The 18,454-nt window shown below is 39.8% G+C and overlaps 2 protein-coding genes and 1 pseudogene across 2 annotated transcripts; all 3 read left to right on the top strand.

The window, feature by feature from the left end:
* The first annotated feature begins 7,671 nt into the window (after nucleotides 1-7,671).
* LOC103457066 (trace amine-associated receptor 13c-like) lies at nucleotides 7,672-9,473 on the top strand. Its single transcript, XM_081614108.1, has 2 exons — nucleotides 7,672-7,701; nucleotides 8,514-9,473. The coding sequence occupies exons 1-2, from the start codon at nucleotides 7,672-7,674 to the stop codon at nucleotides 9,348-9,350; spliced, it is 867 nt and encodes a 288-aa protein (XP_081470234.1). The 3' UTR covers nucleotides 9,351-9,473.
* A 1,226-nt stretch (nucleotides 9,474-10,699) lies between these two features.
* LOC145554425 (trace amine-associated receptor 13c-like) lies at nucleotides 10,700-13,631 on the top strand (annotated as a pseudogene).
* Nucleotides 13,632-15,116: 1,485 nt separating this feature from the next.
* LOC145554124 (trace amine-associated receptor 13c-like) lies at nucleotides 15,117-16,494 on the top strand. Its single transcript, XM_081613500.1, has 3 exons — nucleotides 15,117-15,392; nucleotides 15,468-15,482; nucleotides 15,629-16,494. The coding sequence occupies exons 1-3, from the start codon at nucleotides 15,199-15,201 to the stop codon at nucleotides 16,446-16,448; spliced, it is 1,029 nt and encodes a 342-aa protein (XP_081469626.1). The 5' UTR covers nucleotides 15,117-15,198; the 3' UTR covers nucleotides 16,449-16,494.
* The last annotated feature ends 1,960 nt before the right edge of the window (nucleotides 16,495-18,454 follow it).

Below are 18,454 nucleotides of genomic sequence, written 5' to 3'. Positions count from 1 at the left end.
AGGCAGAGGAAGACGCGCTGAATCCATGCATGGCCAGAAGTCATTTGGACCTGGAAAGAAAGACCCAGGAAGTAGAATTCTTCGCTGGGCCAGCGCCGTAGGTCCGACTTTGTCTGCCAACGGCGGAGTGACGAGATCCGACTGGACAACCCGAAAACTACAGAAACGTAGGTGAATTTTAAAATGGCTATTTTAGTGGTTTGAGTTCCCTTGTATGATGTCGCTCTGCTAAAACTCTGTGGTTTGAGAATCCTTGTATGATGTCGCTCTGCTAAAACTCTGAGGTCTGAGAATCCTTGTATGATGTCGCTCTGCTAAAACTCTGTTCGAGGAGACCCCATAAGGGCACGTCCTCAGGCGGATAGGAAGCTTGTCATTGCTGTGTGGTTTTGATTTTTTGATGGGTAAAACATGACTGGTGCTGAGTTTTCTGACAAGGCAAAAACAGATAATGTTGCGCTAAATCATAGAGTCATTACTGTGCTTATATTGCTGGTTTGCTACTGCTGCTTTGTGTGTGTGAGAGTGATTGGAGGTTTAAATACCGCTCTGTGTTTTACCTCATATAAAACAGTGGATTTAAGCAGCAAACCTCTTGTGGATGCAATAGGCAAGATTCTCCCACTCGAAAGAGGCGAAGCGGGGAATACCACAACAAGGTATTTTAATTGCTGGCCCACTGAAAAGAGCTCCAGTTCATAGGACTCCCTAGGAGTCAACGAACCTGGACCAAATTTAAATAATTTCAAATAAATAATATTTTTAAGCTGAAATTGCAAGTGTTTTAAATATGGGAAATAAACATTCTTGTAATTCATCACTCGGTAAGGGCGCCGATGGGGATGAAAAGTACATGCTGTCCAGGGTTCCTGGTAGCACTGTACACATGAAAAATGGAGAAAGAAATATAAAATAGATGGAAGCTAAAATCGATCAATGGCAAACAATTGTGGGAATTTTGGAGAGTAGTGTAGAAAGAAAATGGGAATAAAAAAAAAAAAAAAAAAAAAAAAAAAAAAGGAGAATGAGCTGAGGTGTGCTAAATTATGGTTAAATGAATCTAAAAACTTAATTATAGAGAAGGAAGAAAATAAAGTAATTCCAAGCACACGGAATGCTGCAGCGGTGCAGGGAGAGCAAGCTCCTGCAGCCACCTCTCCCCTGGCTGCTTCAGCAGCTCCGTCTGCCCAGTATCAGCCGCTGCTGTTCCAGCAACACGACTGTATCCTTCCCTAAAGGAAGGGACACAAAACTTATATATCTTTAGACCCTGTACCTTAGAAGAGGTCAGGAAAGCTGTGAAAGGATCAGATGTTTTTCACCTGGAGAAATTTGGAGGTTTATATACCTCTGCCTTTTCCAACGACCGGACAAAAGGCCGTGGAAGAGGCAGAGGCAGAGGAGGTCACGATAGGCGAGGACCCCAAATAACACCCCACAAAATCTATGGTATTCAAAAGGCTGCTGGATTTGTGGCAATATTGGTCACTGGGCAAGAAACTGCCCTTCAAAGAATGTTGCACGGGGCGACAAGAGGGGTGGTGGAGTGAGGAGACCACAAATAGGAGAAATCTTCAGCATGATCAGACTCTACCACACCCCAAAAACACAAACCCCAGTCCAAATTGATGAAATGCTAGAGACATGTGCATGCAGTTTAAGACGTTAAGTAAAACCATAAAAGAAATTGAATTCCTGTAAGAAATCAATGTATGCAAATAATTTTTAATGCTACTAATGTTAGGTTTAAACCTCACAAGTGAGAAATAATTTGTTTTAAGAAATACTGATGTTTGTTTTGTTTTTCTTTTTGAGCTTCCTACACCTTTAAAGAAAAACCAGTAAAGAGAGGTCTCACTGAAATAACAACATGGGAACAACTTCTTTGTATGCTAAAAGTGGAATCATGACTTTCCTGAAGGAGGAGAAGCTGAAAAATAAAACTAAATAATAAAATTGTCCTCAGAGAACAATGTTTAATGTATTGTGTCGGAATAATATTATAACACCAACTTGGTGAAATGATTCTTAGCTGTCTATCTGGAGGGGTCAGCGGTCAGAGTAAGGTACCGACCTGGACATTGTCCAGCCTCGTAACTCTTAGGCCTTGAGAGGAGGGCTGCCCGCTGACTTCACAGTCTGCAGCACTGAGATCAACAATTTAGAGAAATCCATTGTTCTCTGGTGAGACGTGTCTTAGATGAAGTTAACTTAAACTTACATTCTACATTTTACAAGTTAATGGTGAACATGATGAAAGAGACTACAGCTTTTAACATGTTTCATGTTTATATGTGTTTGAATAAGGAAATGGTTTATGACTTCTTAAAAAGTTGGATAATAAGTGGCTAAAAGCTATACGATGAAAAGTAAAGAAAGTTATAATTGACTCTTATTTGCTTCTTTCTTTTCCTCTGTCTGAGCCTCGCTGCGCTGCGTCTGACCTCTGACCTCAGCTCAGATCTGTCCTGCCAATCAGATGACTCCCTCCTTTATCACCAGCCAGTTGATAAAGAAGCGAAAAGGACAGGACGATTTCTACCAACTGGACACTGAAGGCAATAAAGTGTCCACTGGTCCTAATTCCTTGACATCTGGGAACTGCCATGCAGCAAAACTACTGTATGGAGTCCTGCTAGACGTTTGGAAAAAGAAAGCAAACTGAACTGTTTGCCGCTTGTTTCATTGGTGGACTAAGGGACGGTCTGGACAACTTATAAATAATCCAACACCAGAGCCAGTTGGACTGACAGGGAGCTGGAGAAGAGACAGAGGGAGGACCAGCTGCAGCGACGCCAGCAGCAGGAGGGGGAAGCGAGAAGCAAGACAGAAAGGAGAAATGCAGATAAGTTATACACACACACTGCTGTGACACACACTGCTACTGTAATGAGGACTTGTTTGCTTACTTACTAGCAGGAAGGAATTATCTATTTAGAAAAGAACATTTTGAAGGTTTTAAGGTACAATGTTAAATAAAAATCTTTCATTTTGTACCCATTAACTCAGTCCTTAACAGAAGGACCAGTGATCCTTTTAGGGCCCACGAGCCATAGATTGGGAAACTGTGAAGGAAAAACTGTAATGGTTACAAGTTAAGAAGGAAAAAAAACTGAGTGTGATACGGCTAAATTACACCAACTAAATTATTAGATTCAAAACTAATAATGATTTGCAAATGTTTTATTTTCTTTGAAATAAATATACAAGTTTGGAACTAAATTAAACATATCTAAGTGTTGAACTTAATTGATATTGCAGTGTTGAAATACTATGGAGTATTTCTTTGCATTTAACTGAAACGCTTAACTTAGAGTTTAATTATATAAGAATCTATAAATTGATTGGGATTGTGTTTGTGTGTTTTATATTGGGATGAATGACAATTGTTTTGAGAAGAGAGAAATTTTACTGCTAAATTGAGTAACGGATAAATTATTGACCATTTAATTTAAAATATAAAACCATTGTTAACTGGTCTGAAATGCGAGGTTAAGAGAAAGTCTGAGACTTTAAGCAACCTTGTAAACGGCTACTAAACCTGATGATTGTGATTAAAAGCAACATTTTCTAGACTTCAGTCTAGAACATTTTAATCCAGATTTGATTGATAGTCATAAATTCAAAAGAAATGGAAATTAGAGGATTTGAGGTTTTGGTTTAATTTCAGGATGGTCATTTTTATTTAGGAAGAGTTATGCTTTGATGAATTTGATACATCTACAGGGAAACCAGTCACCCATGCATCCTTGCTTAAGAATCTTTTGCAGGCCATACATTTACCAGCTGAACTAGCAGTTTGTAAGTGTGCAGCGCACACCACGGAACAGGATGAGGTTTCAAATGGCAATAGATTAGCTGATAAGTAGCAAAGGAAGCTGCAACTGGGAAGCATGGGGGAGACAATTTCTCAATACAGATAGAAGATCTCAAGTAATAGACAAAGCTGTGTTAAAGACATGCAAGATAATGCTCCAACGCAGAAAACAAATGTGGATAACTAAAGGGGCGACACTGAATGATGATAAATTTTTTCAGTAATAGAAGTCGGTCCTTCCAAAATCTCTATTTAGAGCGGCAGCATTTTGACACATGGACATTGTCATGTGTCACAGGGGGGATGGTCTCTATGCTACAACAGCATTTTACCACATTACCACATATGGATTAATTCTTACTTAAAAATTTTGTACTGCATGTCCAGTTTGTGTCAGAAACAATCCTCAAGGAAACATTAGACCAGAAGAGGAAGTTTCCCAAACCCTCATCCATTTCAAACAACGCATATGGACTTTATTGAACTCACACAAAGTGGACCACATAAATATTGTTTGGTGATGATTGATGCTTTTTCTAAAAGAGTTGAAGTAGTTCCAGCAAAGCCTGCTTTGACAAATTTATGGGAGAGCTTACATATTGCCTCTGTTTGCTCCAGACTTACAGAAAGCTGATGAAGAACAAACATTGGTAGATTATATGATCAGGATCCTGAAACAGAAAGAGGTGTTAAATGCAAATTTACTGCCGTCTGACTGTTCTCCTCTACAGGAAATAAATAAACCACCCCCATCCAGCCAGGAAACTGGGTCTACATAAAGGTCATAAAAGAACCCTTCCAGGTGCTGATGACCACACCAACAGTCGTAAAGACCCAGCTGGATACATCTAAGTCACTGCAAGCTGCAGAGAGTGTTTGAACCCTAAGTAGGCGGAGGGAGGAAGGCCGGACTTCAAAGGGGGGCTATTTTTTAGGGTAGCTCGTCTCAAACCCGGTGAAGAAACGCTTAAGATTCCCCGTCTTTAGTATGGGGGTTCTGACATCTCTGTGCGCCGAGCAGCAATGGGGACTCCATATGCCAGATGGATCTTCTACTGCGCTGTGACTGCAGCATCACCTGTGGTGGAAACTAATGAATAGAACCGCGTACGAGGGACATGCTGTGAACTGCTATGTGTGTGCGCAGCTGCCAATCGCCACACACAACTCAGGTCTGCGTGTAGGACACATCACGGATGACAAACAGATGTGTCTCTATGGCCTGAGCACACAACACGACTAAGCGTCCCCAGCAAAGGGATGCAAATGGTGTAAAAATGACTATTCTGTTCTACTTCAGATAGGAGATGCCGTGAAGGAACTTTTTGGATCTATGAACTGTTCCTTTAATGCTGACGTATTTCCATTTCCACTAACCGCATGGAAAATACCAGAGACCATTTCTTTAGCAGGAGCTAAACCCGGGTCTCTGAGGAGCTGCGTGTTCAACAACGGACACGTTTCTCTTGGAATGTTACCTTGGAACTTGTGTAACAGAGTTTACACCCACTGCGAAACGACACCGGATTACATCAACTGCATCGCCTGTAGGGGTCAAAGGATGACTCCACACTGCAAAGTCTGGAAGGACAACCCAGACTGTGACAACATGCTTCAGGAGAGGAGTTTCAACATCACAGATCGGACATTGGACGACAGGAGACAACGCTGTGCAGTACCATAGTGCCAGGAGACTATGGTTCACGGGTGATTGCAGACTGGTACTTCCTGTACCTGATTGTACTCATCAGGAAAGGACGACACATTCTGGCTGTCTGCTCCAAGCGTGATGCCTGAGGTCAAACGCTGGGGAGGCCTCACTACGGACACTGGAGTTCCATGGGAAATTCAAGATCTGGACCGGAGGTGAAAAGTTCATGCAGAGCATGTTCCCAGGAGTTGGATTAGGAGAAGTTCAGGACCACGTTGAATCACAGATATGGATTACTGCAACTCATCAACAGCGCACACCGGCTGGCAACGGCTCCATGAGAGGGCTGACTGAACTGAGAACATGGTTTTGCAAATCGTATTGTGCTGGACCTGCTCACAGCCTCTCAGGGAGGTGTTTGTAAATCATTGGCCCAGCGTGTTCCTGACGAAACAGGAACTGGTGGAACTATTTCTGATGCTCTACATGGCCTGGAGGAACTTAACATTGTGTAGACGGTGCTACGCGAGGATCACATTTTTCCTTTTTGATTTGTTTTCATGGTTCATGTCTGGTCCATGGTGGACTTTACTGTTAAAGCTCGTGACACCTATTCTGATTGTTTCGGTTCTGTTCTGTCCTTTTAAGGTTTGCATTATTCCATACCTACGAAGTATGATGTTTAAGACAAGTAACACAACTGTTGTCAGTTATCAGCTAGCAAGGCATCCTATGAGACGAATGAAGATGACTTGTTTTGAGATTCTGACGATTTTCTGAACAATGATGGTGTTCTGTAATCAATAAACAGATTAATTCATTTGCTGAATGATTCCTACACCAAAATGTGAAAACAGTGGTGTTAGGGATGAGAAACTGCGTTTGATTTTTGCTGTTTCTTTCTTTTGTTTTTGTTTATTTCATTTATTCATTATGATCATTGTGTAATTTTTATGTTTAGACTAGGACAAAAGATGTATATATTTTGCATTTCTTGGTTCTATTTTATTTCTTTCTTTTCTATGCTTGGCTTTTGAATAAGGTTTACACACATGGTGAATGATAAAAGGGGGGAATGATAGAGATTTTTTGGTATTATCATTTTGTTGTTACTTTCAGGTTAAAGTGTTCTCTTGTTTAAACTGTATGTGTGAACTGACCTGGAAGTCACAGCTGCCTGTTATCTTCATGTGAAACAGTTTGACCGAGATTTGAACCGGGCTCAGTCAGGGCCAGATGTTAAATTGGTTTACGACCTTTGCTTTGTTTAGGTAAAATGTTTTACGACCTTTGCTGTTTTTCCTCTGCTGTCTATCTTGCCTATCCTCCCTCTTTGAAGTTTGAGAATAAAAGACAAGCTGTATCCAAAGAGAAGCAGAACGCTCTGTGAACAGCTCTGAGAAGCAGTTGACAGAGTCTTCTCCTTTTGCTTGCAGAAGTTTAGTCATAAATTCATATACGTTGTCTGTGGTTCTTTTATGTAGGTTCTAGGAAAATACCTATCAACTACTAATAATATACACCCCAGAGTTACATAAACAGAATGTGACTCTATTAGAGTAAAATTAACTCTGCTTTTGCAGAAAATCTACTAACACCAAAACATTTAACACTTTTGAATTTGCTGTGTACAATAGCTGCTTTTCCATTCACCACATAAATGCACAATATGACATTCCGAGATTAAATTTGATTAATAGAAACTCTGCAATTTTGAAAAAAAAGCTCTTGATTTCTGACCTAATTTTTTGGCACTGGGGTACGGTTTTTTTAGCCTTATCAAAATTGATTTATTTTTGCAAAACTGCAAAGGAAACTTTTTTTTTTTTTTTGCATCACACGAGTTACATGATCAACTACTGTATGCTGCCACTGGCACAAATCATGAATGAACTTATTAATGTGTAATTTTAATTGCACTTCTTATTTAATGGAAACATCAGTGTCTCACATTGGTGTCTCCTAACTGTAAGCCTCAGACTTCACACTAATCTATTCTGCAGGAAATAGAATATATACCTACATATTATTTAAACACTTTAAAAAATGTTACTTCCTAATTTAACACCTTGAAATTAATTAATTTAATTTAACATCCCTAAATTTCTGACACTCCTCCTTCAGGAAGTCATCACAACATGGCTCCTCTATTAACCCTTTAACAACATTTTTAGCAGCATTGCACTGAGAAGTAGCTCCTATAATGAGCTCGGCAGATGAGCAGTTCCACCAGGTGTTTGCTAATTGCTGCTGGCTAGTCTGAAGGAGCTGAGTGGGGGAGTCACAGGGAGAACTGTTCTATGAGGCAGAAACTCAGAAAATGCAATGCTAAGGAGGAACTGCGCCTTGATAGAGGAGTTAGGTCCACAGATGTATTTTGCACAGTTGAATGGTTGCCAGGGGAGATTAAAGGATTTCTAAAACTTTTCAAAGCATTATGTGTATCTTTAAAAGCATTGAGGTGAAACTCCAGGTATCATTTTGATGAGAAAGTAACATCATAACATAATGCAAATCTCAAAGTCAATTTTACATAATACTGGCCCTTTAATATATTTGCACAAGATTGTAAAAAGCTCACACTAGTCCTAACGAATTGACACACATAAAAAAACATGTTTCCCAGGCAATCCAGAAGGAGGGGTTTTAAGGTCCAGGGTTATAAGAGCTGGAGTCTGAGGCTTGCAGAGGTTAGAGGCTTTCCTGTCTAATGATGGAAACCCTGGAGGGAACAGAGCTGTGTGTTCCACAGCTAAACTCCTCCTGCAGGAAGCCAACACACCCCCGGTCCGCAGTGATGCTGATTTATGTTCTGCTTTCGTCCATCTCCTTCATCACTGTGGTCCTTAACCTTCTGGTCATCATTTCCATTTCCCATTTCAGGCACTTACAGTGATCTAAAATTATTTGTATAAATACAAGAAACTGTTTCAGTAATGTTCTAGTTCATGGTCTAACAATTAGGTTTGCTGTTGCTATTAATCTCATTTTTTTTCTAACATAGTGGGTGTGAGTCCTTGCTGGGTGGATGGGTGTATCCTGAAGTTCTCCTCTCTCCACAGGCAGCTCCACACCCCCACCAACCTCCTCCTCCTCTCTCTGGCGGTGTCTGACCTCCTGGTGGGCCTCCTGCTGATGCCGGTTGAAATCATCTACATAGAGGCCTGCTGGTTTCTTGGGGACATCCTGTGCACTCTCTATTACATTATAGACTACGTCATTACCTCTGCTTCTGTTGCGAATATGGTTCTCATTGCACTTGACCGGTACGTAGCTATCTGCGACCCCCTGCATTACCCCACCAAGGTCACTAAGAGCACAGCGCAGGTCTGTGTGAGTCTGTGCTGGATCGGCTCGGTTTTTTACAGGCTTCTTCTTCTACAAGATCATTTGGTAAAACCTGGAGCGTCTGTCTCCTGCTTCGGAGAGTGTGTGGTTGTCATTAGTAACATTGCAGGGACAATTGACATGATTTTTACCTTCATCATGCCCATCACTGTCATCGTATGTCTGTATTTCAAAGTGTTTGTCGTTGCTTTGTCCCAGGCTCGAATGCTGCGTTCCCAAATAAAAGCTGCAGCTGCCAAACCTGGCCTTGTGGCTGTGAGGAGAAATGAGATGAAAGCGGCCAGAACGCTCGGTATTGTTGTAGTTGTGTTTCTGCTTTGTTTCTGTCCGTACTTTTTCCCAGCCCTGGAAGGCACGGACACTTCGGTGAACGCTTCGTCCGCGCCCTTTGAGATTTGGCTGGCACATTTCAACTCCTGCTTGAACCCTGTCATATATGCCTTCTTCTATCCTTGGTTCAGAAAATCTATTAAGCTCATTGTCTCTCTTCAGATACTAAAGCCTGGCTCCTCTGATATCAAAATACTACCCTGATCAGAGAGTTGAAGCATTAAATGAAGTAGTGTTTTAACTGTGTACTCTTGATTATTAGTTAATGAAAATACATTTTTATTTATGATGAAAAAGATCTAAGAGGGATTTCTTCTTCTGGTTTTGTGTGAAAAAAAATAAGTTAATAAAACAGCAATTGAACTTGTCTCCCTGTTTCAGCATATGTTCAGCTGCGCAATAGACTTCAGTTTTGACATCAGTCTGAATCCCGGCCTGGAGATTCAAACCCAGGAGTTTGCATGTCCTCTCTGTGCATGTGTGGGTTCTCTCCGGCTTCCTCCCACAGTCCAAAACATGACCGTCAGGTTGATTGGTCTCTCTAAATTCTCTTTAGGTGTGTGTGTGTATGTGTGTGCCATTTTTTGTGCCTTTTTAACCTTATAAAACTAGTATCAGAAAAAGTCCTGGTGCACCAATAAACTTCAGACTCCACTCATTCAACTAGAAGGTGGGCTGAAGTTTAACTCCTTAGGCTGGTCAATGCATCCGATCTCCCGTCGCCCTCGACCTCTCCAACTCGCTGGATCTTATTTGTGGTTGAAATTATCTTCAATAGACTAAGGAGAAACCTGTATCTAAAACCATAGAGAATATAAATTCTTCAATATTTATTTGAAGGCTTTACAGCATTTGGAGTATCTGCTCACTGAACCCAGTCAGGAGAAAGAACCGCAAAACGCAGCATACTGTTTATAGGAAAGGTTTCATTCCATTCACACAGTTTAACAATCTACTTCGCTACAAGACAGATTGTAAGCATACACATTTTCTATCATATAGCAAATTAAGCATCTAAGGATGTCATCAGAATGCAAAGAAGAAAATATTCTACAACTTTATAATAATACAGAGTTCAGAGAAAGTTTCAGAAGACTTCCCCATGATCACATGGGCTTTACACAAGAATCATAACACTGTTATGCATTGATTCACTTATAATCAGAGTAACTATAACATTTTTCCATCCCATCTGCAATCTAAGACAGACATGTAGCCTACATGTTTGTTACTACATGTACTTGGTCTGCCAGTCACCAGAACCTCATTATTCACACAGAGAGTTTGTTTGTCCTCAGCAAAGCTGACGAAATACTAATTATATGCATCCATGAATTTCAGGCAGTGAAGCTTGTTTAGGGCGTATAAACACTTTGTGTTGACTACGTAGTTAACGTTATCATAGGAGATCGGAGGCAGCTTGTTCACATCGTCCGATATATTTTCCTTCTCCCTCTCATTCAGGTTGATCCAGAGAGCAGACATTTTGTTCATGTTCTCTCTCGCACTTTGGTCAACAGTCCACATATTTTCTTTTTGTTGGTCTCAAAGCCATGGGTAAACTTTGTGTCGTTTATGCACTTCCCTACCAAGATGGCGCAGATCACTTCTGGTTCAGACTTGTGGAAACTGGATGGGTTATCATGGCAGTGATGACATACACCACCTACAGGCAGGTCAAATAATTACAAGGCAGGATCAACTTTATTACATTTGTCACACAACAATTCATAACCCCAACTAAAGCAAGGACACAAGATAGGTTCAGGGCGTGAATGGAATTGGCTACCCAACCTTTGACCATACAATATCCTATCATAAGACTTAAGAAGGAATACAGTTAAAATGGTTATTTTGCAATTGTTGTGTGTGTAATTATGTCATGCACTGTACTGAGAAATGGGAGGAGGAAACTAAACAGGTTCTATAAAGCAGTATTTAGTCAGACAGTCAGCAGACCACAGAAGCAGCTCAGCTGCTGCTTTCTCTCTGACGATGGAGGCTTTGAGTGAAGCTGGGCTGTGCTTTCCACAGCTAATCAACACTTCCTGCAGAAGGCCCCAGCACTTTCCTTCTGAGAACGTTTTGCTTTACATTGTGCTGTCCTGCGTGTCTTTACTGACTGTGACTCTCAACTTGCTGGTCATCGTCTCTATCTCCAACTTCAGGCATTATCATAAACTGAAATAGTGAATTACTGTGTATATTGTCTCCTGCTCATTGTGTTGTCATCAGTTGGTTCATTACTGAATGGATCTATATAGTGTTTTGGGGTATTTGTCCTCTTCCTAGACCACTATACCAACATTTACTGCAGCTGAAGTGTAGTTCTGTTTTGTTTTGTGGTGTATGTCTCCTTACTGTACATTCTGTATCACTTGTTGAAGTTATTGTTGTGCTGATTTCTGCTTTTCTTTCTTCCAGGCAGCTCCACACTCCCACCAACCTGTTCCTCCTTTCTCTTGCTGTCTCAGACTTCCTTGTCGGACCTGCTGATGCCCATTAGAATCCTGCTGACTGGAGGCTGCTGGCTTTGGGAACCTCATGTGTGCTCTCTTTAACTACACCTCTTTTCTCCTTACATCTGCCTCAGTAGGAAACATGGTGCTCATATCTGTTGACCGATATATAGCCATCTGTGACCCTTTGAGTTACCATGTTAAAATGACGCAAAGCAGAGTTCAAATCTGCATCTGTCTGTGTTGGGGCTGCTCTGCATTTTACAATGGTGTGATTATGAAGGACCATTTGAAAGATCCAGACAGATTTAACTCCTGTTATGGGGAGTGTGTACTTTTGATTGATTTTCTAGTAGGAACATTTGATGTCGTACTCACTTTTTTTGCTCCTATTACAGTTATTCTAGTTCTGTACATGAGAGTGTTTGTGGTGGCTGTGTCTCAGGCTCGGGCCATGAGGTCTCAGACTGCAGCTGTCAGTATACAAGGTTCAGTTCGCATAACTGCTAAGAAGTCTGAGAGAAAAGCAGCTACAGCTCTTGGTGTTGTTGTAATTGTGTTTATTCTTAGCTTCTGTCCTTATTTCTATCCGGCTTTTGCAGGACAGGAATTGTTGTCCAGTGACCTCCTTTCAAATTTTGGGATCTGGTTATTTTATTTGAACTCATGCCTGAATCCACTTATCTACGCTCTTTTCTATCCCTGGTTTAGGAAGTCTATTAAATACATTCTAACTCTACAGATACTGCAACCTGCCTCCTGTGACATTAACATTCTATAAATATATTCAAAATTCAATTCAATTACAAAATACTTTATTAATTCAATTCAAATCAAAAGGAAAATAAATGTTGTATTGGCTCATTAATTTAGATTCTTTCAAGACGTATTGAAGATGGTGATGGCTGTTGGCAGGAAAGATCTCCTGCAGCGGTCTGTACTTCAGGAGATCTGAAGAAGCCTCTGACTGAAGATGCTCTGCCTTCCCAAGACAGTCTTATAAATAGGATGGTCAAGGTTGTCTATAATTTTCTTGATCCTATAAAGAATCCTTCTTTGCATCATCATCTCCAGAGGTTCCTCAGTCATCACCAGAACATAAACAGAACCAGAACAGAACCAGCCTTCTTTATCATGTTGTTGAGCCTTTATAAATCCCTGTTCCTGATGCTGCTGCTCCAACAGATGACAGCAGCTACAGCATCTTGGTACAAACCCTGAATGATCTGATCATCCTCAACACGTCCAGTCTGCTCTGTTCCTTCTTATAGTTGCTTCACTGTTGCGTCTCCAGTCCAGTCTGTTGTCCAGTTGAGCACCGAGGTATTTATATTCCTCAACCACCTCCACTTCTTCTCCCATGATGGAAATATGGTTTGAAATCGACAATCATCTCCTTTGTTTAGTTCACATTTAAGATGAGATGATTGTTCCCTCCATGACACAAAGCGCTGCACCAGCTCTCTGTACTCAGCCTCTTGTTCATCTCTGATACACCTGACAGCTGCAGAGTCATCTGAGTATTACTGTAGATGACAGAAGTCAGACTTGTGCTGGAAGTCTGAAGTAGTGATCAGAGTACAGAGTCCTGTCATGCTGTACTCTGCACATGCATGAGCTGCAAATGTGAAAAAAATTTGTTACATGTTATATTTTGAATGTTTAAAGGAGAAATGATAAAACATCCTGGTAAGGTGTCTTTATATTCCTTTCAGAATTTTTGGACAGGTCTTCCAAAGACCTACTTTTTCTTACTGTAGAAACATAAAACTCTGGGTAACTTTCTCAGAAAAGATTTGTTACAATATTTTTGTGTGTTTAGTTAGATGATACATTTCCTTCCTTTATTTGCTGTCAGTAACTTAAGCCAAGAATACCTCAAGCTGCGCTTTGCAGTACTTAAAACTCTCTTTCCAAAACTTTTCAGTCAGGTGTCCAACTTATAATTTCTAGAATAAAACAAGCATAAGTAATAAAAAAAATATTTTTGACTTTTCACTTCTAATAATTTGTGCTTGTGGAAGAGCCTCAGACTAAGTACGTTAGTGAATTAAAAGCAACGATTTATGAAACAGACGGTGTTATTGTGTTATTAAATGCAGTTGATGATGATAAGTGAGTAATTGTCAGTTTTGACAGGCAGAAGCTCGATGTTTAACAAGATGGCATGAGAATAAAACGAAGCTTGAGGTAAATTCATGTAATCACTGCAGGTCAAATGCACGCAAACATCACTACTCAATGAAAGCAAGTGGCTGGATTTTAAACCCTGGGCGATTAATAGGATGGAAGCATGAAAATGGAAAAATCATAAACCAAAAGATAAGTATTTACACCAACCTAACACTAACAACACTAGATGGTACCAGTACACATTTGCATAAGTACAAACTACAGCTAAACAATTTTGAGGTCAATTAAAAGAATAAATCAAACTTACCATAGCTCTTCTAAGGATTGCCTCTGTCAGTATCAGTGCTATGCTCCAAGAGGTTTCTAAGAGACAGCTGGAAAATGTTTTTGTTTTGCGCCCCATCCTGCTAAGAACATAAACCAGGAAGAGGCGAATACTTGTTTCAATATTCAGTTCATTTGTTAAAACTCATCAGTTAAACAAACAGAAATTTAAGGCAACATAAGTTGACATTTTTAACTGCATCCTCTGTACTGAAAGGATAGCTAGTCTCTGCTTTCAAGAACGTCTCCAAACATCTGACGACAATTAGAATAAAGAACTGAAGAAACAAATCATCTAATTTAGTTTGTAACCCAGGTATACTTTTATACCATACCTGATGAACTTTTCCATATTTTGTCACATTACATCACAAACATAAAAACATTTCATGGAAATTCAATGTGAATTTAATTTGCAGCTAGAATTGCAGGTTTTAATTTTTAAGTATTGACTCAGGGGGACTGAATCCTTTTGCACAACGCACTTTTCAGTTTGTATTAGTAAAAATTATTTTTAGTTTTATTTAACTTTCATTCTACTTCACACTTGTATATTAATGTTTTACCCATTGAACTTAGGAAAACTTCAAAGGGCATGGATACTTTGGCAAACCACTGTAGTAATACTCTGTCAACATCTAACATTAAATATGGGCGTAGCAAATTTTCCATCATGTTTCCTTATGAGATTCTTTCTTTTGATGCCATGCATGTTTCCTGTTAAATCTCCTCCATAACGTACTTTCTGTGTACCATTTGGTGAAATCATCAGGTTTTTTTTCAGTTCCTTGTGTCACTTTTCTTCATTTGCTAGTTCTGTTGTAAATGCTCACCTTCAAAGGGAGACTTCTGTTCTCCTGTTTGTACTTGGCTTCAACTCCAATTATTTCCAGCTTCAACCAAACAAAGCACATTTATTAACTTAATACATTGCAGTTCAAGGTTATGGTCAAAAACTAACTAAATTAGTTAGTTTTTTATGATTGCTTGCATTGTCTGCAGTGATTGCATCATACACTATATTTAGAAAGAGGAGGACAGAAATAGAGGAAAAGGGATCCTGTTCTATAAAGCAGTATTTAGTCAGACAGTCAGCAGACCACAGAAGCAGCTCAGCTGCTGCTTTCTCTCTGACGATGGAGGCTTTGAGTGAAGCTGGGCTGTGCTTTCCACAGCTAATCAACACTTCCTGCAGAAGGCCCCAGCACTTTCCTTCTGAGAACGTTTTGCTTTACATTGTGCTGTCCTGCGTGTCTTTACTGACTGTGACTCTCAACTTGCTGGTCATCGTCTCTATCTCCAACTTCAGGCATTATCATAAACTGAAATAGTGAATTACTGTGTATATTGTCTCCTGCTCATTGTGTTGTCATCAGTTGGTTCATTACTGAATGGAACTATATAGTGTTTTGGGGTATTTGTCCTCTTCCTAGACCACTATACCAACATTTACTGCAGCTGAAGTGTAGTTCTGTTTTGTTTTGTGGTGTATGTCTCCTTACTGTACATTCTGTATCACTTGTTGAAGTTATTGTTGTGCTGATTTCTGCTTTTCTTTTCTTCCAGGCAGCTCCACACTCCCACCAACCTGTTCCTCCTTTCTCTTGCTGTCTCAGACTTCCTTGTCGGACTGCTGCTGATGCCCATTAGAATCCTGCTGACTGGAGGCTGCTGGCTTTTGGGAAGCCTCATGTGTGCTCTCTTTAACTACACCTCTTTTCTCCTTACATCTGCCTCAGTAGGAAACATGGTGCTCATATCTGTTGACCGATATATAGCCATCTGTGACCCTTTGAGTTACCATGTTAAAATGACGCAAAGCAGAGTTCAAATCTGCATCTGTCTGTGTTGGGGCTGCTCTGCATTTTACAATGGTGTGATTATGAAGGACCATTTGAAAGATCCAGACAGATTTAACTCCTGTTATGGGGAGTGTGTACTTTTGATTGATTTTCTAGTAGGAACATTTGATGTCATACTCACTTTTTTTGCTCCTATTACAGTTATTCTAGTTCTGTACATGAGAGTGTTTGTGGTGGCTGTGTCTCAGGCTCGGGCCATGAGGTCTCAGACTGCAGCTGTCAGTATACAAGGTTCAGTTCGCATAACTGCTAAGAAGTCTGAGAGAAAAGCAGCTACAGCTCTTGGTGTTGTTGTAATTGTGTTTATTCTTAGCTTCTGTCCTTATTTCTATCCGGCTTTTGCAGGACAGGAATTGTTGTCCAGTGACCTCCTTTCAAATTTTGGGATCTGGTTATTTTATTTGAACTCATGCCTGAATCCACTTATCTACGCTCTTTTCTATCCCTGGTTTAGGAAGTCTATTAAATACATTCTAACTCTACAGATACTGCAACCTGCCTCCTGTGACATTAACATTCTATAAATATATTCAAAATTCAATTCAATTACAAAATACTTTATTAATTCAATTCAAATCAAAAGGAAAATAAATGTTGTATTGGCTCATTAATTTAGATTCTTTCAAGACGTATTGAAGATGGTGATTGATGGCTGTTGGCAGGAAAGATCTCCTGCAGCGGTCTGTACTTCAGGAGATCTGAAGAAGCCTCTGACTGAAGATGCTCTGCCTTCCCAAGACAGTCTTATAAATAGGATGGTCAAGGTTGTCTATAATTTTCTTGATCCTATAAAGAATCCTTCTTTGCATCATCATCTCCAGAGGTTCCTCAGTCATCACCAGAACATAAACAGAACCAGAACAGAACCAGCCTTCTTTATCATGTTGTTGAGCCTTTATAAATCCCTGTTCCTGATGCTGCTGCTCCAACAGATGACAGCAGCTACAGCATCTTGGTACAAACCCTGAATGATCTGATCATCCTCAACACGTCCAGTCTGCTCTGTTCCTTCTTATAGTTGCTTCACTGTTGCGTCTCCAGTCCAGTCTGTTGTCCAGTTGAGCACCGAGGTATTTATATTCCTCAACCACCTCCACTTCTTCTCCCATGATGGAAATATGGTTTGAAATCGACAATCATCTCCTTTGTTTAGTTCACATTTAAGATGAGATGATTGTTCCCTCCATGACACAAAGCGCTGCACCAGCTCTCTGTACTCAGCCTCTTGTTCATCTCTGATAAACCCGACAGCTGCAGAGTCATCTGAATATTACTGTAGATGACAGAAGCCAGACTTGTGCTGGAAGTCTGAAGTAGTGATGAGATTACAGAGTCCTGTCATGCTGTACTCTGCACATGCATGAGCTGCAAATGTGAAAAAAATTTGTTACATGTTATATTTTGAATGTTTAAAGGAGAAATGATAAAACATCCTAGTAAGGTGTCTTTATATTCCTTTCAGAATTTTTGGACAGGTCTTCCAAAGACCTACTTTTTCTTACTGTAGAAACATAAAACTCTGGGTAACTTTCTCAGAAAAGATTTGTTACAATATTTTTGTGTGTTTAGTTAGATGATACATTTCCTTCCTTTATTTGCTGTCAGTAACTTAAGCCAAGAATACCTCAAGCTGCGCTTTGCAGTACTTAAAACTCTCTGTCCAAAACTTTTCAGTCAGGTGTCCAACTTATAATTTCTAGAATAAAACAAGCATAAGTAATAAAAAAAAATATTTTTGACTTTTCACTTCTAATAATTTGTGCTTGTGGAAGAGCCTCAGACTAAGTACGTTAGTGAATTAAAAGCAACGATTTATGAAACAGACGGTGTTATTGTGTTATTAAATGCAGTTGATGATGATAAGTGAGTAATTGTCAGTTTTGACTGGCAGAAGCTCGATGTTTAACAAGATGGCATGAGAATAAAACGAAGCTTGAGGTAAATTCATGTAATCACTGCAGGTCAAATGCACGCAAACATCACTACTCAATGAAAGCAAGTGGCTGGATTTTAAACCCTGGGCGATTAATAGGATGGAAGCATGAAAATGGAAAAATCATAAACCAAAAGATAAGTATTTACACCAACCTAACACTAACAACACTAGATGGTACCAGTACACATTTGCATAAGTACAAACTACAGCTAAACAATTTTTGAGGTCAATTAAAAGAATAAATCAAACTTACCATAGCTCTTCTAAGGATTGCCTCTGTCAGTATCAGTGCTATGCTCCAAGAGGTTTCTAAGAGACAGCTGGAAAATGTTTTTGTTTTGCGCCCCATCCTGCTTAGAACATAAACCAGGAAGAGGCGAATACTTGTTTCAATATTCAGTTCATTTGTTAAAACTCATCAGTTAAACAAACAGAAATTTAAGGCAACATAAGTTGACATTTTTAACTGCATCCTCTGTACTGAAAGGATAGCTAGTCTCTGCTTTCAAGAACGTCTCCAAACATCTGACGACAATTAGAATAAAGAACTGAAGAAACAAATCATCTAATTTAGTTTGTAACCCAGGTATACTT

Source organism: Poecilia reticulata, chromosome 2 (genome assembly GCF_904066995.2).
Source record: "Poecilia reticulata chromosome 2, P_reticulata-male-v2, whole genome shotgun sequence".
NCBI lineage: Eukaryota > Metazoa > Chordata > Actinopteri > Cyprinodontiformes > Poeciliidae > Poecilia > Poecilia reticulata.
This window is presented reverse-complemented; position numbering and strand designations above follow the sequence as displayed.

What these genes read in the sequence shown, in the direction of transcription:
- LOC103457066 (XM_081614108.1), top strand. Translation starts at nt 7,672, where the DNA reads ATGAGCTCGGCAGATGAGCAGTTCCACCAG. An exon ending in CAGATGAGCAGTTCCACCAG is followed by an intron (nt 7,702 to 8,513) that starts GTGTTTGCTAAT and finishes TGTATCCTGAAG; the next exon opens with TTCTCCTCTCTCCACAGGCA.
- LOC145554124 (XM_081613500.1), top strand. Translation starts at nt 15,199, where the DNA reads ATGGAGGCTTTGAGTGAAGCTGGGCTGTGCTTTCCACAGCTAATCAAC.